Below are 15112 nucleotides of genomic sequence, written 5' to 3' on the forward strand. Positions count from 1 at the left end.
AACTTCTTTTTATATATATATTTATATCTGTGCTCAAATCTATGTGTGATTTATTTCTTGGCTTAACTGACTTCAGCTTGAGCCCAGAAGGCTCCAGGTGCAGCGCCATCAGCCACTACGGAGCTAAACAAGGCACAGGAAAGAGAGACACCAAACGCTCTCTCCTCCAATAAACGGCGTGTCACAAATAGAACGATCGGCCCCGCCAAGGAGGAAGAACTGGGTCCGGAAACCCGATGAGGAAAATGTGACAGTGAAAGGATGAAACAGAAGAGACAATCAAGAGAAACACCTCACACGTCTGTCCAACATGTGACAACTTTGGCCAGCAGGGATCAGTGCAGAGCGAAAAAGGGTAAACGACATGAGTTTCTAACCTCCACAAGGAACCAAAACCAAAAAAAAAAAAAAAGAGTTCAATTTCCAACCCTTGAAATATACATGCTCGACATAAATCCTCCCGCCATTGCATGCAAACTTTATCAAAACGTTACAATTGGCTTTCACATGTTTCAAATACTCATAAATGTCGACTAAAACACTTGATTTCTATGGAAATTGAGCATTTCACGCTTTTCAGCTAAATTGCCCGAAAACTAATACTTTTAAAATGACAAGTAGGCATGACTGATTGTTTGACTACAGTAACAGTGTAAGGTGGACAGTCGTAACCCTGCAGCAACAGATCTCCTAACTTTTCCAAGAAACTGTCCCGGTATAGAAGTTGTATATATTTATTGACGCTACCTTAAGCTGTGCTGAGCTAATTTAACCAGGAGATTTGTGCATATACCCACAAAGCAAGAAGAGAGAGAGAAGGGGGGGATTCAGAACCAACAAACAAACAGCTTATGTTCACCAGCTTTCTTCACCAAACAATTTGTGGAATATTTTTCAAATGACTTAAATGGAAATTGTGCTACAATCATACGTTTTTTTTTTTTTTTTTTAAACAATCTTATCTAAAGATAAATCCATGCTAAGTACAAAAGGTACAGTCAGAGACGAAAAAAGAAGAAAGTGCATTCCAACGCAAATGTCATCAATAATGACAAAGTTAGGCCACCATGCAAATTAAACAGCACCCCCACCCCCCCACCACCCCCCACCCACCCCCCAGCACATAGGCCAGCCAGTGCTCATTAGAAAGCTTTGTTTTCTCAAAGTCAGTGGTTTCGAAGTCAAAATTACAGGAATCAACCTGCCCATTTGTCTTTAATCACTTCCCCTCAATCAATTGGTCAGAGCGGAATCTGAACCACGCCGTGAGTCAGACGCCTGGAGAGGACACCGCTAATCTAAGGCCAGACGATTCCACCATCCTACCGCTCTCCACCCTAAAAGGAATTCAAAAGGCCATTTGTCTGCACAAAACAAAGCAGCATGCCCGCAAAAGTCGCGGAGGCTTCACTGTGGCAGACGGTGCATAAAGCAACGGTAGGAGCACGATCTTCGCCAAAAACGTCTGCCGTTTCCATCATGTCGGTGCCCGCAGAACCCGTCTGCAGGCTTCAAATCACATGCTGCAAAGATCCACTCACAATTTTTTATTTTTCTGTTTTAGTTTTGTCCAACTATAAGGCACATGGACCAAGAAAAGAGGTTTCATGGGTCATATGAACCATAATCACTATTAAGACAAACTGATTCTATGGGGATTTTGAAAACCTGTTTCCTCTTCAGGCCTCATCTCAAAAAACTCCCAAAGCACTGCACTGGGATAACTTAAAAAAAAAAAAAATCTATGGAGGAATTCTCCAACAGGGGCAGATGGGGGGGGGGGGGGGGGGGGGGGGGCACAGATAACACTATTTTTACTCCACAAGCTCTCTTTTACGGATCAATTCTCACTTGGGGTCTCGTGAGATCCTCCCTGCCTTCTATTTCAGTAGTTGTCGATTACTTGGGGAAACGGCAGCACTTTTCTCACACAATCTATCTCCGACAGCTTTTCTGGGGTAAATCTACAGAGCGCAAACCCACAAATAGAACAACGTGCTAATAGAAACATATCACTTCTTTTTTTTTTCTTTTTTTTTTTCACATTCAGTATGAAAGCCCAAAGAAATTAGCACCCTTAACGAGAAAATCGGATTTGCAAGTTTGCCGTTAGATATCAAAACTGTCTGGTGTTTGAAGTAAACACTCATAGTGTAAGCGAAGGAATATTAATTTCCTGGCTAGGCAAACAGATCGAATTTGCTTTTGAGTATAAAAGCAGCAAAATGCATCACAGGGTTACCGCCGCTGTGTATCAAATCAAAATCTACACATTTTATAATCGATGACCTATTTTTTTTTTTTTTTTTTTTTTTACCTCTTGTTAATAAGAAGGGAAGAAAAAAAAAAGAGATTTTGAATAGTTAAATTGGTCAAATCTCAATACAATTATTGAACTTCTGCATTTTCCTTGCAAGTAAACACTAAACAATGAGACAGGTGCTGGAGACTTGACCTTAAAATCGTGTGTGTCTGTGTGTGTTCAGTTGGACACGGTCTTGTTGTGTCTTAAGCACCATCAACAACAGGAATGGAAGGCAATGCCCGACGACGACACTTCCTCCCTGACACCACAGATTGAAAACCACCACCGCAGGGAGGGATTCAAAATGCTATTTTTCACACTGCTTCCTTTTCCTACGAGTCACTTTCTCTTCTCTCCTCCATCCCTTCTTGCTATTAAAAAAAAAAGAAGAAGAAGAAAAAAGCAAGGAAGTAGAAATGAGGACGGTGAGGAAGAAGAATCACAGCTTTGGTATTCAAAATCAAGTGAATATCAGTTTGAAGTTCTTGAACGCACTAATACCACGGTGCGTGTCCTTTAGCTTCTTTTAACACTGAAGTTATACTGATGACCTTAGTAACAGATAATAGTGTGAAAAAAAACCTCAACAAAAACACACATATAAAAACTCCTGTTAGTATGAGGGTTAGTGCTGCGGCCCTGAGCAGTGCTGCCCCTAGTGGTGTAGGGGTGTAAAGGCAGGCTGGTTGAGGCGCTTTAATGGAACCTACTGGTCATGGACGTTACAAGCGCTTTTGTTCAATACTGTATTCCCCCCCCCCCCCCCCATGAAAGAGGTATCATATAAGGCGAGCCCTCTTTATCCCCCATCATTGCTATCAGGTCGCCAATTGAGGGTCTTTTAAAAGCGGTCTGTGAAATCACCCCAGGAACAGCTTGTGTTCAGTTGTTTTTTGTTTTTTTTTTGCAAATGTGTTGTGCAAAAGATGGTGTTATTGACTAAACTACAGGCTACTAGCTATTATCCAACTCCCTAACAGGAGTATATTAAGATGCTAAATGTTGTATTTTTATTTTTACACCCTCACATCCAAACTCTAGTTTAACAATCTCAATTGCAACAACGTACGATTCCTTATTGAATGTACTGTGCACCATTTCCCCTGATAACAGTGTCCGAGAAGGTCCAAAAAGTATACAAAAGGTTAAATGTTCTGGAAGTAATTACTATATTGTTAGTGTGAGTTTGTGGGAATCCAGTGCTGGCTTTACAGGGGTGGATGGTGGTCGGGTCTTCGGTACGTGGAAGCTAACAGTCTGTACAGAAGTGAAGGCAGAGGTAAGCTCCTCTAATCGGAGCGGCGGTGGTCAGTGTGTAATAGTCATTAAGGTCAATGTGAAAGATGGAGAATGAGAGACTGAGAGAGATAGAGAGCCCTTGCTCCCAGTCCAATCACTCAAAGGCTGAGACACTGTGAGTGCTGGTGGAGGGACCGAGCTCTTGTGGAGGGAACGAGGGGCTGCACTGCAACACCACCGGCCCTTTTAGGTCAGGGCGTCTGGGAAGCACTCAACTTGGAAGCATCACTCAATCACCCGATCACACACATACTCAGATATCCATGCTTGTACCCTCACTCGGGTTCACACTGGTCACACAGCATACCAAAACTCACTCATGTGGACAACCACACTTGGTAAAGAGGCACATACATTCCCCCACACAGGCTGACATTCAGGCGTATTAGCACTGAGGACCACTTCTCCACTGACAGAGGATTCAGAGCCATCCTCCTTTATACGCTTCAAGACGTCTCGCGCTCCTGGGTGGAGAAAACCCAGGTCGGGATGGAGAGTCAGTGGAGGACGCAGCTTTAGGAGACATGAGGAGAAGAGGACGGATGCCTCCAGAAACACCAGCCACGTTTAGTGTGCTGCTTGCGCAGGATCTCCTCCTCCCGCTCACGCTCCTTCTGGGAGCGCAGGTACCGATCCTCCTCCTTCAGGAACCACACGGGAGGCCAGCGCTGCTTTTCAAAGTGCTTCTGGTTTTCTACAGGGTTAAAGAACAGGAAAAAAACCAAAACCAAAATAAATGCACATAATATGAATGAGTGAGAGAAATGGTTTGAAACTAGCAAAATAGAGTCCAAAGGATAGAATAGAATAGAATAGAATAGAATAGAATAGAATAGAATAGAATAGAGCTTGAAAAGGACTCATCTTTTCTCCTTTATATAAATATTTGTCACTATTGTTAACTACCGTGCAAAAAAGCAAAATCAGCCCTCCCACTCCAACCAAATGGTTGCAATGAACAAATCACAACATCCTGCAGTCCTTCAGTATTGAGCTCAGCCCCAAAAAAAGCACATTTGCTTCCAATGAGCACTGGAAAGCAGCTTCATATTTGTTGGAGTGCAATAGAAAAGCCACTTGAAAGGATTTTGTGAGAGGCCAATTATCTGGGCCAAGCAGGGTGAGGTGTGCCTGTACCTGGAGACATGGCCTTCATGTCTTTAGGAAACTTGCGGCAGATGCTGTTATAATTAGTGCAGATGTGATGGAGACACCAGGATGAGAGTTGCTTTGCATTGTGGAACTGCCCAAAAAAAAATAGAAGAAAGAAAGCATGATGAAAAAAACAATTATTTCAGGTCTGCATAAGGTAGTGGAAATCACATTAAAAAATGAATTCAACAATTTATTTATTGTAGTTTGTACTAGATATGACAATTAATACATTTTTTATATCGTTACTTATAACGGATGAATCATAAAACACAAAATGAAGGCAAACCTGTGCAAGCTCAAGGTACGCCAACACCTGTCCGTCGATGTCGACTCCTTTCACCGCCAAATGGAGAAGCTCATCAACAGCATGCTGTTCTGAAGAGGCGGAAATCATAAATACAAATGTCAGGATTTGCAGATTTTAGGCAGCTTCATCTGTATTTAGCATAACTGACTCATCCAAACACTGTCAAAGTCATTGTATATATTATATATTCAAGTGAGTGGACACTTCATCAGCGGAGATGGTCTTTACCAGTGAGGGCGACAAGGCGTGGCAAACAAAGACGATTGGACAGCACTATCAGCTCCATGGGCTCCAAATCAGGACAAGGTGTCAGAAGACCGCAGTACAGGAACTCCAGGACCCCACGCATGCAGGCTGAGGTGGTGTTAGGGATGGGCACCTGATGGAAATGATCAAGATACAAAACAGACATGAGAAATTTGGTGAGTTAGAAAATGACAAGATGACTCCTCCACATAAAAGGGTTGTATTTCCACCACTTCAAGGGACTTAAATACTCTAGTGTAAGTCACATTCATCGCCTTATCTAAAGTGTTTGACTGCTTGGCTACCAGGAAACTCAGCCCAACACTAACTGTAGTTTAATCTTATCACAGGTCTTCACCTCAAAGTTTCAGTATAAGAACTTACATTTTTTTTCCTGATATCAGGTTAAGAGCATTGAATTTGCCTTAGATGTCACATATCTTGACTAAATAATGCAAAAATCAAAAATGTATTAACTTGTACTGACTAAAAATGGATTGGCTCGCGTGAAGTGAAAGCTGAATGAAGGCAGCACTATAAGAAGGTGAAGGGCAGAGGACACGCCGCGCTGGGCACATTCTCTTTGATCGCAGCTTGGATGAAAGCTCCGTCAGGGGGATTGCGACATGAGCAATATGGCGACTGTAAAAGGCCCTGCACGCAACACACAGCCCTGCTACTCAGAGCAAACCGAGACACAAGCCAGGACCTAATGTGTCTCAGAGCCACATGCAGATTCACACTTCCAGTCAGACACTGTCCTAGCAGAAAGAATTCTGGAAATGATCGTACATAGTTTAACAGCGTGAATTAAAATTTTGTTTGTGTTACAGCAACGCAGAATTTAAAGCCGTCAACCAAAACTTTATTATTAAAGCTTTTGTTTGTGATCATACCACTGATCATTCAGGCCACATTCAATTGTCATTGAATTGCCAAAGTAGAAGATATTATTCTTGATGACGACTGGGATTCTTGGCCAATAAAAAGTACATCTTGTGTGTGTAACATATTTAGATTCATACATCACCATTACATTTATGGTTTTGAACTGAAACCTGTGTCGTCATTTTAATAATACACTCAAAATTATTTATTCTTAATAATTAGAAGAGAAAAAAGTCATGCTGAGAATAGGTATCCTTCTGATGTCTGGATATATCCTTTTACTGACACCACCCACACATTTGGAAAACCACTGAAGGAAGCGCTTATGTAGCTTCTCATTTCATCCAAGTGCTCTACTTTAGGTGGTGGGATAAGTTTAGTTTTTTTAACCACCCAATTTCTGTACATCACATGGCCCCGGAAGGATGGGGGGAGAGTAAGTGATAATGGGAGCGATGACCTGGCCCCTCCAGGAGCTCCTCGGAGCCTACCCACTGAGGCACTCTTCAACCTCCACTCCTACAACCAATTAGGAGAATGTCAACTTGGCGCAGCCTTGTGTTATGATGAAAAAGTCGCAACGTCAAGAGGAGGGTGGTCTCTGGAGCTCAAAGCCCCAGCTGGGGCCAGGAAGCAATAACGGCTGAACGCGTTCATAGCGGCAGGACATTAATGGATAGCAGCCGTCACCTGCACTGGCAGGTGATCCTCTGCCGCCAGTCTGCCATACTGACGGTCAGATGTGATTTTAGTGTCAAAGAAACAGATCACTCAAAAGCAATCATCCAAGATGAGGTACAAAGCTCAAGAGAGAATTTTTGTTAACAGGAAAAAGAAAAAAGACCAACAGAATCTGATGACTCAGCTGATGTTAATGGCTTTTCTTTCTTTAGTAGGACAGAAGCTTAGCAGGCCCTCCCAGCAGGTAAGCTCAGCTTCTCAGCATGTCGCATTCTGCCAGGATGCTCACTCCATGGTGAACAAACAAACCGCAGACACACAGCGAGTGAGACATCCAGTAGTGAACTATGATGCACTTAGTGGTCAGTTTGTGTAACTAAACACAATGACTGAACCTCAAAGAGGTTTTTGACTCATGTTTTCTCCTACAAAACAGCAGGAATAAAAGACATCTTTTTATCTGTGGCTGACATCCCACAAAGAAACAAACATGCTTAGTGTTTACAATGTCATTAACACTGTTGATACCATTGGAAAAGAATGACAATAGACGGGTTTGAAATATGGAGTTTAGTGCTGCACTATACAGAATTAGAATAGTTCCATTTTCGCACAACAGCATGAACAGTGGAACGTGTGAGCATAAAAATAACGAGAAGGAAGTGTGGCATGGTTACGAAAATAGGACAGCGCCGGCTGATCACATTCTGCACTCAGTTTGAGAGTCACAGGTTGTTTTGGATTTCCACATAATAGATTTATCAAATAGTCTTCTAAAACCTAAATGTCACTAAGATGAAACAGATGTGCTTATATTACAGTGGCAGTTTAACATAGTGTACGCTGTTCAAATCAACAATTACTTGATGTGGGTTCCCCCCCAATCTAAAAAAAATAAAAAATACTGTGCAGGGAGGGAACCGCTTTTTTATTATGTTGAATTCCTTTCTAAATTATGACGTTAGTTTACTGACCAGACAAAGTCATGAAGTGCATTATGGGACATGACTTTGTCTGTCCCAGGAGGGAAAACGCAACCATCAAAGTCAGCAGACCATAGAAGCTGCTGACATAAGTGAACTCATCTGCTAATTACCCATGAAAAGCCTTTCAGCAGCATGGAAATGCAGATAAACGTCCATGCATTTGTAGAAACACTGTTGCTCATAAACATGAATGCTGAGGGCTTCATTGTGTCTTTGAGTCTTTGTCCCCAGACCACCTGCCTTGTGTGGTCTGCCAGCTTCATACCATGAACAGTGTCACAGTAGCGACAAACATGAACTGTTTAGAGTAACCATAGACACCAACTGCCCACCAGGAGCAAACACCGAACACTGCATCCCCTCAGTGATGCTGATGGCATGGTTGCTCCACTCGACACAATGGCTCCAATGGCTTTTTTGCAAACCCAGCCATGTGGGGAAAACTCTGGAATAAAATCCAGATTATCTGTACAGAAAAACAAAAACACTGTGGGTTTATTTACCAACTGTATAGTAGAGCTCATCTAAATGTTCTATACCTAAAATATATGTGCAGGATTTTCTCTACGTCTCCCTGTTTAACTCTACGGGTTACTTTCCGTTCTTCTAAGAGCCTGAATACGAGTAATCTAAAACCGAAAGTAACCCTACTCTTTGGGATCTGGTTCTGCAAGAAAGTCTGACCAGCGCAGACTTTAAGTCAGACGTCTACTTCCTCTCCAGCTGGGTCAGGTCCGGAGCACACGACTTGCAGGCTGTTGTGGACACAGACAGCACGAGGGCTGACTTACATGAGAGCGTACACCAAGTAACCAGACCTTCCACTTGGGGAAATGCTGACCTCAAAAGAGTGATTCATCTTCAGAGAAGTTAGAGTAAAAGCCTTGTTCAACTATTGCAGAGTGTTTATACTTAAATATTAGAAAGAGCTGGTAAAATAAAGTGTCTCAGTACTCCACCACCATTGTGGCTTTTTAACAACAGGAAGTGTGTGTGTGGCTCGGGGATGTCTCTGTGTATGTGTATAAGTGTATGTGTATGTGTGTGTTGGCGCATGCACGTATTTATCATATTTGTGATATAAACATGTTTGCAAAGTCCAAATGTGGTTGGAAAGTGATGTGCACAAAACATATTTGCAATGCAAATCAAGGTTTTAAACACTTAACTTAGGAAGTGGTTAAAGGTCAAAATGAGGTTCACTGTAACACTAGCAGGAAGTAACTGTATGAGGAAGAGCACAAGGTGAGAAAACACCCGGTGCATCTCTTGGAGCAATGTAAGTGAAGCAATACGTTACTGAAGTATCTCATACTCATACACCACTTTTTACATGCTGAGTAAAGGTGCGCGATTCGATGAAAACAGAAGGACAGTCCTTGGATTTTCCACAAATATCCCCCAGAACTCACCTCTTCAATGTAACTCTCCATAAAAGAGCCTCGAAACATGGCCGCCATCCAGTCACAGCTGGAGATGAGCAGGGGCTTGTGGGCCGGGAGGCAGCCATCGTCCAGTCGAAACACCACATCTAAAACCGGGGTGGGAAAAGAGCGTTCATCTGGTGGAATGCCACAGAAGCCCAGGCTACAGAAGGGGGAAAGACAGACAAGGCAGACGCCCAGACGCACGCACAAGCAGACAGAAGGACAGACAGACACACACAAAGACATAGACACAGGTAGACAGAGAGATAAATTGACGGGAGGATAGAACAGCTTCTGACACAGAATAAGGGAAGGAGAGCAGATGCAGGGTAATGTCATGGAGCACATTCTGTTTGAACTCAAAACATTTTTATGAAATCAACCATAACTATACAAGTGCAGTGATGTTTTCACAGGCTATAAGTAGAAGCATGCAGCTAATCTATAATAAATAATCCAAAATTCAAATACAGCACAAAGAATTGTGCAATACTTCAGATTACTTATCTCATAAAAAAAACTTAGAATAAAAGGGATTTTCATAGTAAATAATTCAAACTATGACAAGGACAAAAAAAAGTATAGAAACACAAATATAAATATGTGACAGGATTTCTTCTGATGTCGGCAATAGCTGCTGATGCTGTGAGGATGTGCACACACGCAAGAGCTGACGAGAACAGACAACACCACAGAAACACAAGACACAGGAAGCACGTGAGGGTGAACACAAAACAACCAGCCAGCCAACCATCAAGTCACTTGATGACATTGGAAGAAAGCAGATAAAACCAACATTCACATAGTATTTTTCCACAGCGGTTATTACATGTCGGACAAACAAGTCAAATGTACACACAGGGTACATTTTCAGAGATTGAAAGAGAGTGCTACAAGTGAGCAAAATCTTTTTCACCAACCTCCCATCATCCCGACACGAGCATACCCACACGCATGCACACACTCGTAGACAGACCTCGGATCGTCACGTGGAAAACACCAACATGACACCAACGTTAGGCGTTTGGCACAGTGCGTTTACCAGCAAAGGTCCCTTTATTGAGAGACTCCTTGATGCGGTTGGCTCTGCGAACGTGGAAGGCTTTGGTGATCTCCTGGTTCATGAAGCTCTCTCGGTTCAGCACGTTCGCCACCATCATCCGCAGATCAAACACCTCGAGCAGCTCGGCGATGGTGGCGACCTGCATCAGATCGCCTCTGCCCTCATCCAGACTTCCGGTATAGAGGTATTGAAGCACCGCCTGAAAACGAAAAGGTGAAATATAAATGCTGAAGCCAGTGGCAGAGGTGTGAGTTATTTCAATTTGACATCAAAATTGTTGTGAATTTGCATTTAATGTAAGTCTCAATTCCGTCACCTTGAATGGCTCCTCCTGTATAAGTGCATCCATGGCTACCACAGTCATTAGTCGCGGTCGTCCAGTCACAGGATCATCAACATGCTCCAGACACACACTCAGGAAGCCTCTTCCCCAGCCTGAAAGTGCTCGGCCAGTCCCCAGCGCTCCGAGAGTGTACTGGGCTCGAGAAGGGAGTGCATTATCACTCTGGGAAGTCCTTAAAGAGCCTTGCTCGAGCAGCTGTGGCCGATTGAGCCCCCGCACTCCCATATCCCCACCGTCTTTATCAATATCCAGACTCTTAGTGCGCCCAGCCTGCTCCTTTGCTCCTCTTCTGCTCTGCTCATCTTCCTCCCCACTCTCCAGGTTCTCCTTGCTTTCCTGATCCTCCGGCTTAGGCCCGGGACACGATCCGCCGAGATCGAGGGTGAAGAGATCATAAAACTTGGAGCAGGAGGTGGCCAGATAGACTTTGTGCGCAAAGACACGGGTGGTGCCGCATTGCAAAAGGAAAAGGATGTCGGCACACAGAGGTTGACAGAAAAGTGAGTCGGGGCCTTCGCCATCTGTGAGAGGGGGGTCTGGGATGCCCACGATGGGGCGTGGCGGGCGAGGTGGCAGGAAAGGCGCCTGGAGCAAGGGCCTTTGGACTTTCTTCAGGTGTGACTTCCAGAACTGCAGGTGACGACGAGAGATTAGGGCGGCTCGGATGGCATTATCGAAAACATCTTTGACGCCAAACTGGGCAACAATGCTGGTCTCATAGTAGGGAATTCCAAGCTCTTTAGCAACTTCATGGCCTCTCTCTGGAGGAAGGATATCGGTCGGTTTGATGGGTCTGTGAGTCAGAAAGAGAAGATTATGTTGATGACGATATAAAGATAAAGTAATAAGGACATGGAAGACAAAAGTTTGTTAACATGCAGGCAAAGTTAGACATAAACTTTGTCTCAATTGAGGGGATGCATCCTTCAGAGGACGGATCCCCTGAAGTCTGCAGCTCACAAAATGAGACTGTCTGCGAGGCGCCATCACACCAGCACTGGTTGCCTAGCAACCGTGGCGTCAGTACCGAAATACATGAAGGAATTGAAAGTGGGATTGCAAATTAGGTTCAAAACCACATGAGGCCTAGGACATATGTGAAGGAGTTAGGTTTAATGCTTGTGATACATTCTGGGGTACAAGGCTGCAAAGGATACGCCTGTTGAACCATCTTTGAGGTAGAAAACATTTTTGGACTGCATCTGACAGAGTCACGGATTTGGGACAGCTTTGATGCTTTGAGAGTGACACCATCTGCCTTCAGATTCATTTTTTAAGAAGGATGCTGTCACTGAATTGGGACTCAGCTAAAGTTACACCTTTATATCTCATGCAACGGCTCACAGTAAATCAATAACCGGCAGAACATTTAAAAACAAACCCCACTAAGTTCTATCCTCAACAATGGTCATCGATGCAGGGATATAAACAGCAAATCATCATGTTACAGTCACTCTGCTTTTATTGATTAACCGAACAAACATCACGTGCGTCTTCACTGTGACGCAGGTTCTAAAACTGTCTGTTAATGCCTGGGAGAGTCTTCTCACTTGGCTAGTGGTCGACGGGCGCGGTTAACTGCATCCAGGTCAGCATAGCGCAGATCCAGCTGGCAGCCAACCAGAATGATGGGTGTTCGGGGACAGAAGTGCTTGATCTCCGGGAACCACATGGTGCGGACGTGGCGCAGGGAGTTGGGATTAGCCAGAGAGAAGCACAGCACCACGACGTCAGATCTACAGTGAAAGCAGGAGAGAGAGAGAGAGAGAGAAATCCTCATTTCATGTCACTAACAGCATAACAGAGATCACAGGAAGGGCAGAAAGAGGCAGAGGAGAGTTGATTCATTGTGTCATGAGCAGGAGATGTCAGTCAGGAGGAGACGTGTCGTCTTTGATGGAGTGAAGGGGAAACAAACGAGAGAAAAGAAAAAAAGGCTTGGTGCTCACTCACTGAACATCTTATCAGTTGATGTTAAAAATGTGCAATGTGTGTTTGGAATATGCTTGTTCTGCTGCTGCGAGGCATTGTGGAGGCATGGGCAGGGCCAGTCTATGAGGTGGGGTAACAGGATGAGCGTGTGTGTATGTAGAGGTGTGTGATTGTGAGTATGGGCCTCTGGCCTGGTGACTTGTGTGGCCCCTCTCTCTCTCTCTCTCACTCTCTCTCTCTCTTACGTAAATCTCCCTAAGCCCTTCAAGGCTACATAGACCACAAAGAGAAGGCTAAGAATAGATCAAAATACACACACACACACACACACACACACACACACACACACACACACACACACACACACACACACACACACACACACACACACACACACACACACACACACACACACACACACACACACACACACACACACACACACACACACACACACACACACACACACACACACCCATTTCCTCAACTGATGTGTTTGATGGAGCAGACAGCAGGACTCACAGCTGTTCTCTGGTGCCAATTTCTCGGAGACATGCTGGTGCATGTGTGTCTGAGTCGAGCTAATGTTTGATTGAGTTTTTGTGTTTTGACAGTGAAATGGATCATTTAGTAGCAGTGCAATGCTGATAAAGCAAAAAAGTGTCAATCAACAACACAGGGCTTTTGACCCACCGAGACAAGGCAACTGTGGCTTGTGCAAGTTATGTGCAACATGTGTCACCCCTGAAAGCTTGATTGCGCGTGTGTGTGTGTTGAAATTTATCAGAAATGCAGTATTCAGAGGGTGTGAGACACACCCACAAAGTTTAAATGCAGCATTATTCACCATATAAACACGTCTCTTTGCTTCGGGCAGCAAAAATAACAAGACTAAAGCAAATATGCCTCAAATAATGTGCAAAAAAGGTTGTAATGTAAAAAACATTATTTAACTTTCATCAAAACCTCATGTGCTTTAATATAGATGCTAAGTTGATTACCTTTCTTTAATGAAATTTAACATGAGGGACAACTTTGTTTTATTTTGCATGAGGACACACAACACAAAATCAACTTGGAAATGTTTTGCAGTGTAGACATGAGTTCCATAGTCCTCTTTATTTTCACTAATGTAATCTCAGAAAAGCTCCCACTGCCAAGCACATTATATGCAATACCAAAGCATTACATCACAAGAGCTCAGACACACACACACACACACACACACACACACACACACACACACACACACACACACACACACACACACACACACACACACACACACACACACACACACACACACACACACACACACACACACACACACACACACACACACACACACACACACACACACACACACACAGACGTGCGCATACATAGAAACACGTACACAAGTATACACAGGAATTCCCATTAGCACTTTCTCAAAGGATCATTACAACAGCTTAGTATGTTTAAGGTCATGTTATGTGTACATGCCTTTGTTCTTGATAAAAGGGATTTTTTTATTTTTTTACAACCACTGTGTTGCAACCATGGATTATCATCTAACTACAGTAGATTCTACAACATAAACTCAGACAAGAGGCTCATCTGACTTATTCATCTGTATAGGCACACATTATTCATTATTACACTATTATTGCATTTGTGCAAGAGGGACAGCTTCACCTTTCATGACTCACATGAAGATATTTATAACCCGGCAAACATTAAGTGGATTGTTTAACCAGCATACTAATTGAGGAACTCTTACATTAATCTTGTAGTGTGAACAGAGAATGAGTCAGCTGGTCCTGGCAAGGTTATGTTAATTTACATCTTTATGAAAATGTGTTTGTTTGCATGGGAGTTAAATATCTACATTGGACTATCATGAATAATCTATCGCCATTACATATGTACAATAAATAGCTCCAGCAGTGGTCATTAAGCATGGCAAGGGTTGGATGCACATTACAAAAGTCATCAGTAGTTACATAATACAGAGAAATTGGAGGCAACACATATGCACGTGTGCACATGTACACACACACACACACACACACACACACACACACACACACACACACACACACACACACACACACACACACACACACACACACAAACCACCATTGTGCACAGGCACAAACTCAATGCAGTCAATCAGATTTTCAGTTGTTTCAGTTGTGAAGATGGAAATTAATGGGCCTAATGAAAGCCTGTATTTCTCTGCTATTACAGGGTCATTTCTAGCACTCTTTGTTAGTCATTAAGTCTGTCTCTGCCGTATTCAAGCAGTTAAACAAGAACAATGCTTACAAGTGCAAGATAACACTGTTTTGCCCTTTTAGCAAAACAAGAAAAATACTACGATTTAAAATGAATTTCTCCATTTCGCTGTGGTTATGTTTGTCTGAGTCTATTTTGAGGCCATCGCTGTTTTCCCACCCAGAATCTTATTTTCCAAACAGGCATGTGATCATCTGAGA

The 15112-nt window shown here is 43.3% G+C and overlaps 1 protein-coding gene across 6 annotated transcripts in view; it reads right to left on the reverse strand.

Moving 5' to 3' along the window:
• Positions 1-2041: 2041 nt before the first annotated feature.
• The window catches only part of rhobtb4 (Rho related BTB domain containing 4), a 264128-nt gene continuing 251057 nt past the window's right edge, over positions 2042-15112 (reverse strand). For all 6 annotated transcript variants that reach the window (XM_080467760.1, XM_080467759.1, XM_080467756.1 and 3 more), the window contains 8 exons: positions 12251-12436; positions 10674-11493; positions 10337-10556; positions 9280-9398; positions 5295-5445; positions 5046-5134; positions 4742-4847; positions 2042-4298 (listed from right to left, as the gene is read on the reverse strand). In XM_080467760.1, coding sequence (XP_080323886.1) covers positions 4120-4298; positions 4742-4847; positions 5046-5134; positions 5295-5445; positions 9280-9398; positions 10337-10556; positions 10674-11493; positions 12251-12436 — 1870 coding nt within the window. In that variant the 3' untranslated portion in view covers positions 2042-4119. The remainder of the gene's footprint in view (positions 4299-4741; positions 4848-5045; positions 5135-5294; positions 5446-9279; positions 9399-10336; positions 10557-10673; positions 11494-12250; positions 12437-15112) is intronic.

The sequence above is a fragment of the Lipophrys pholis genome (genome assembly GCF_963383615.2).
Source record: "Lipophrys pholis genome assembly, chromosome: 7".
Taxonomy (NCBI): Eukaryota; Metazoa; Chordata; class Actinopteri; order Blenniiformes; family Blenniidae; genus Lipophrys; species Lipophrys pholis.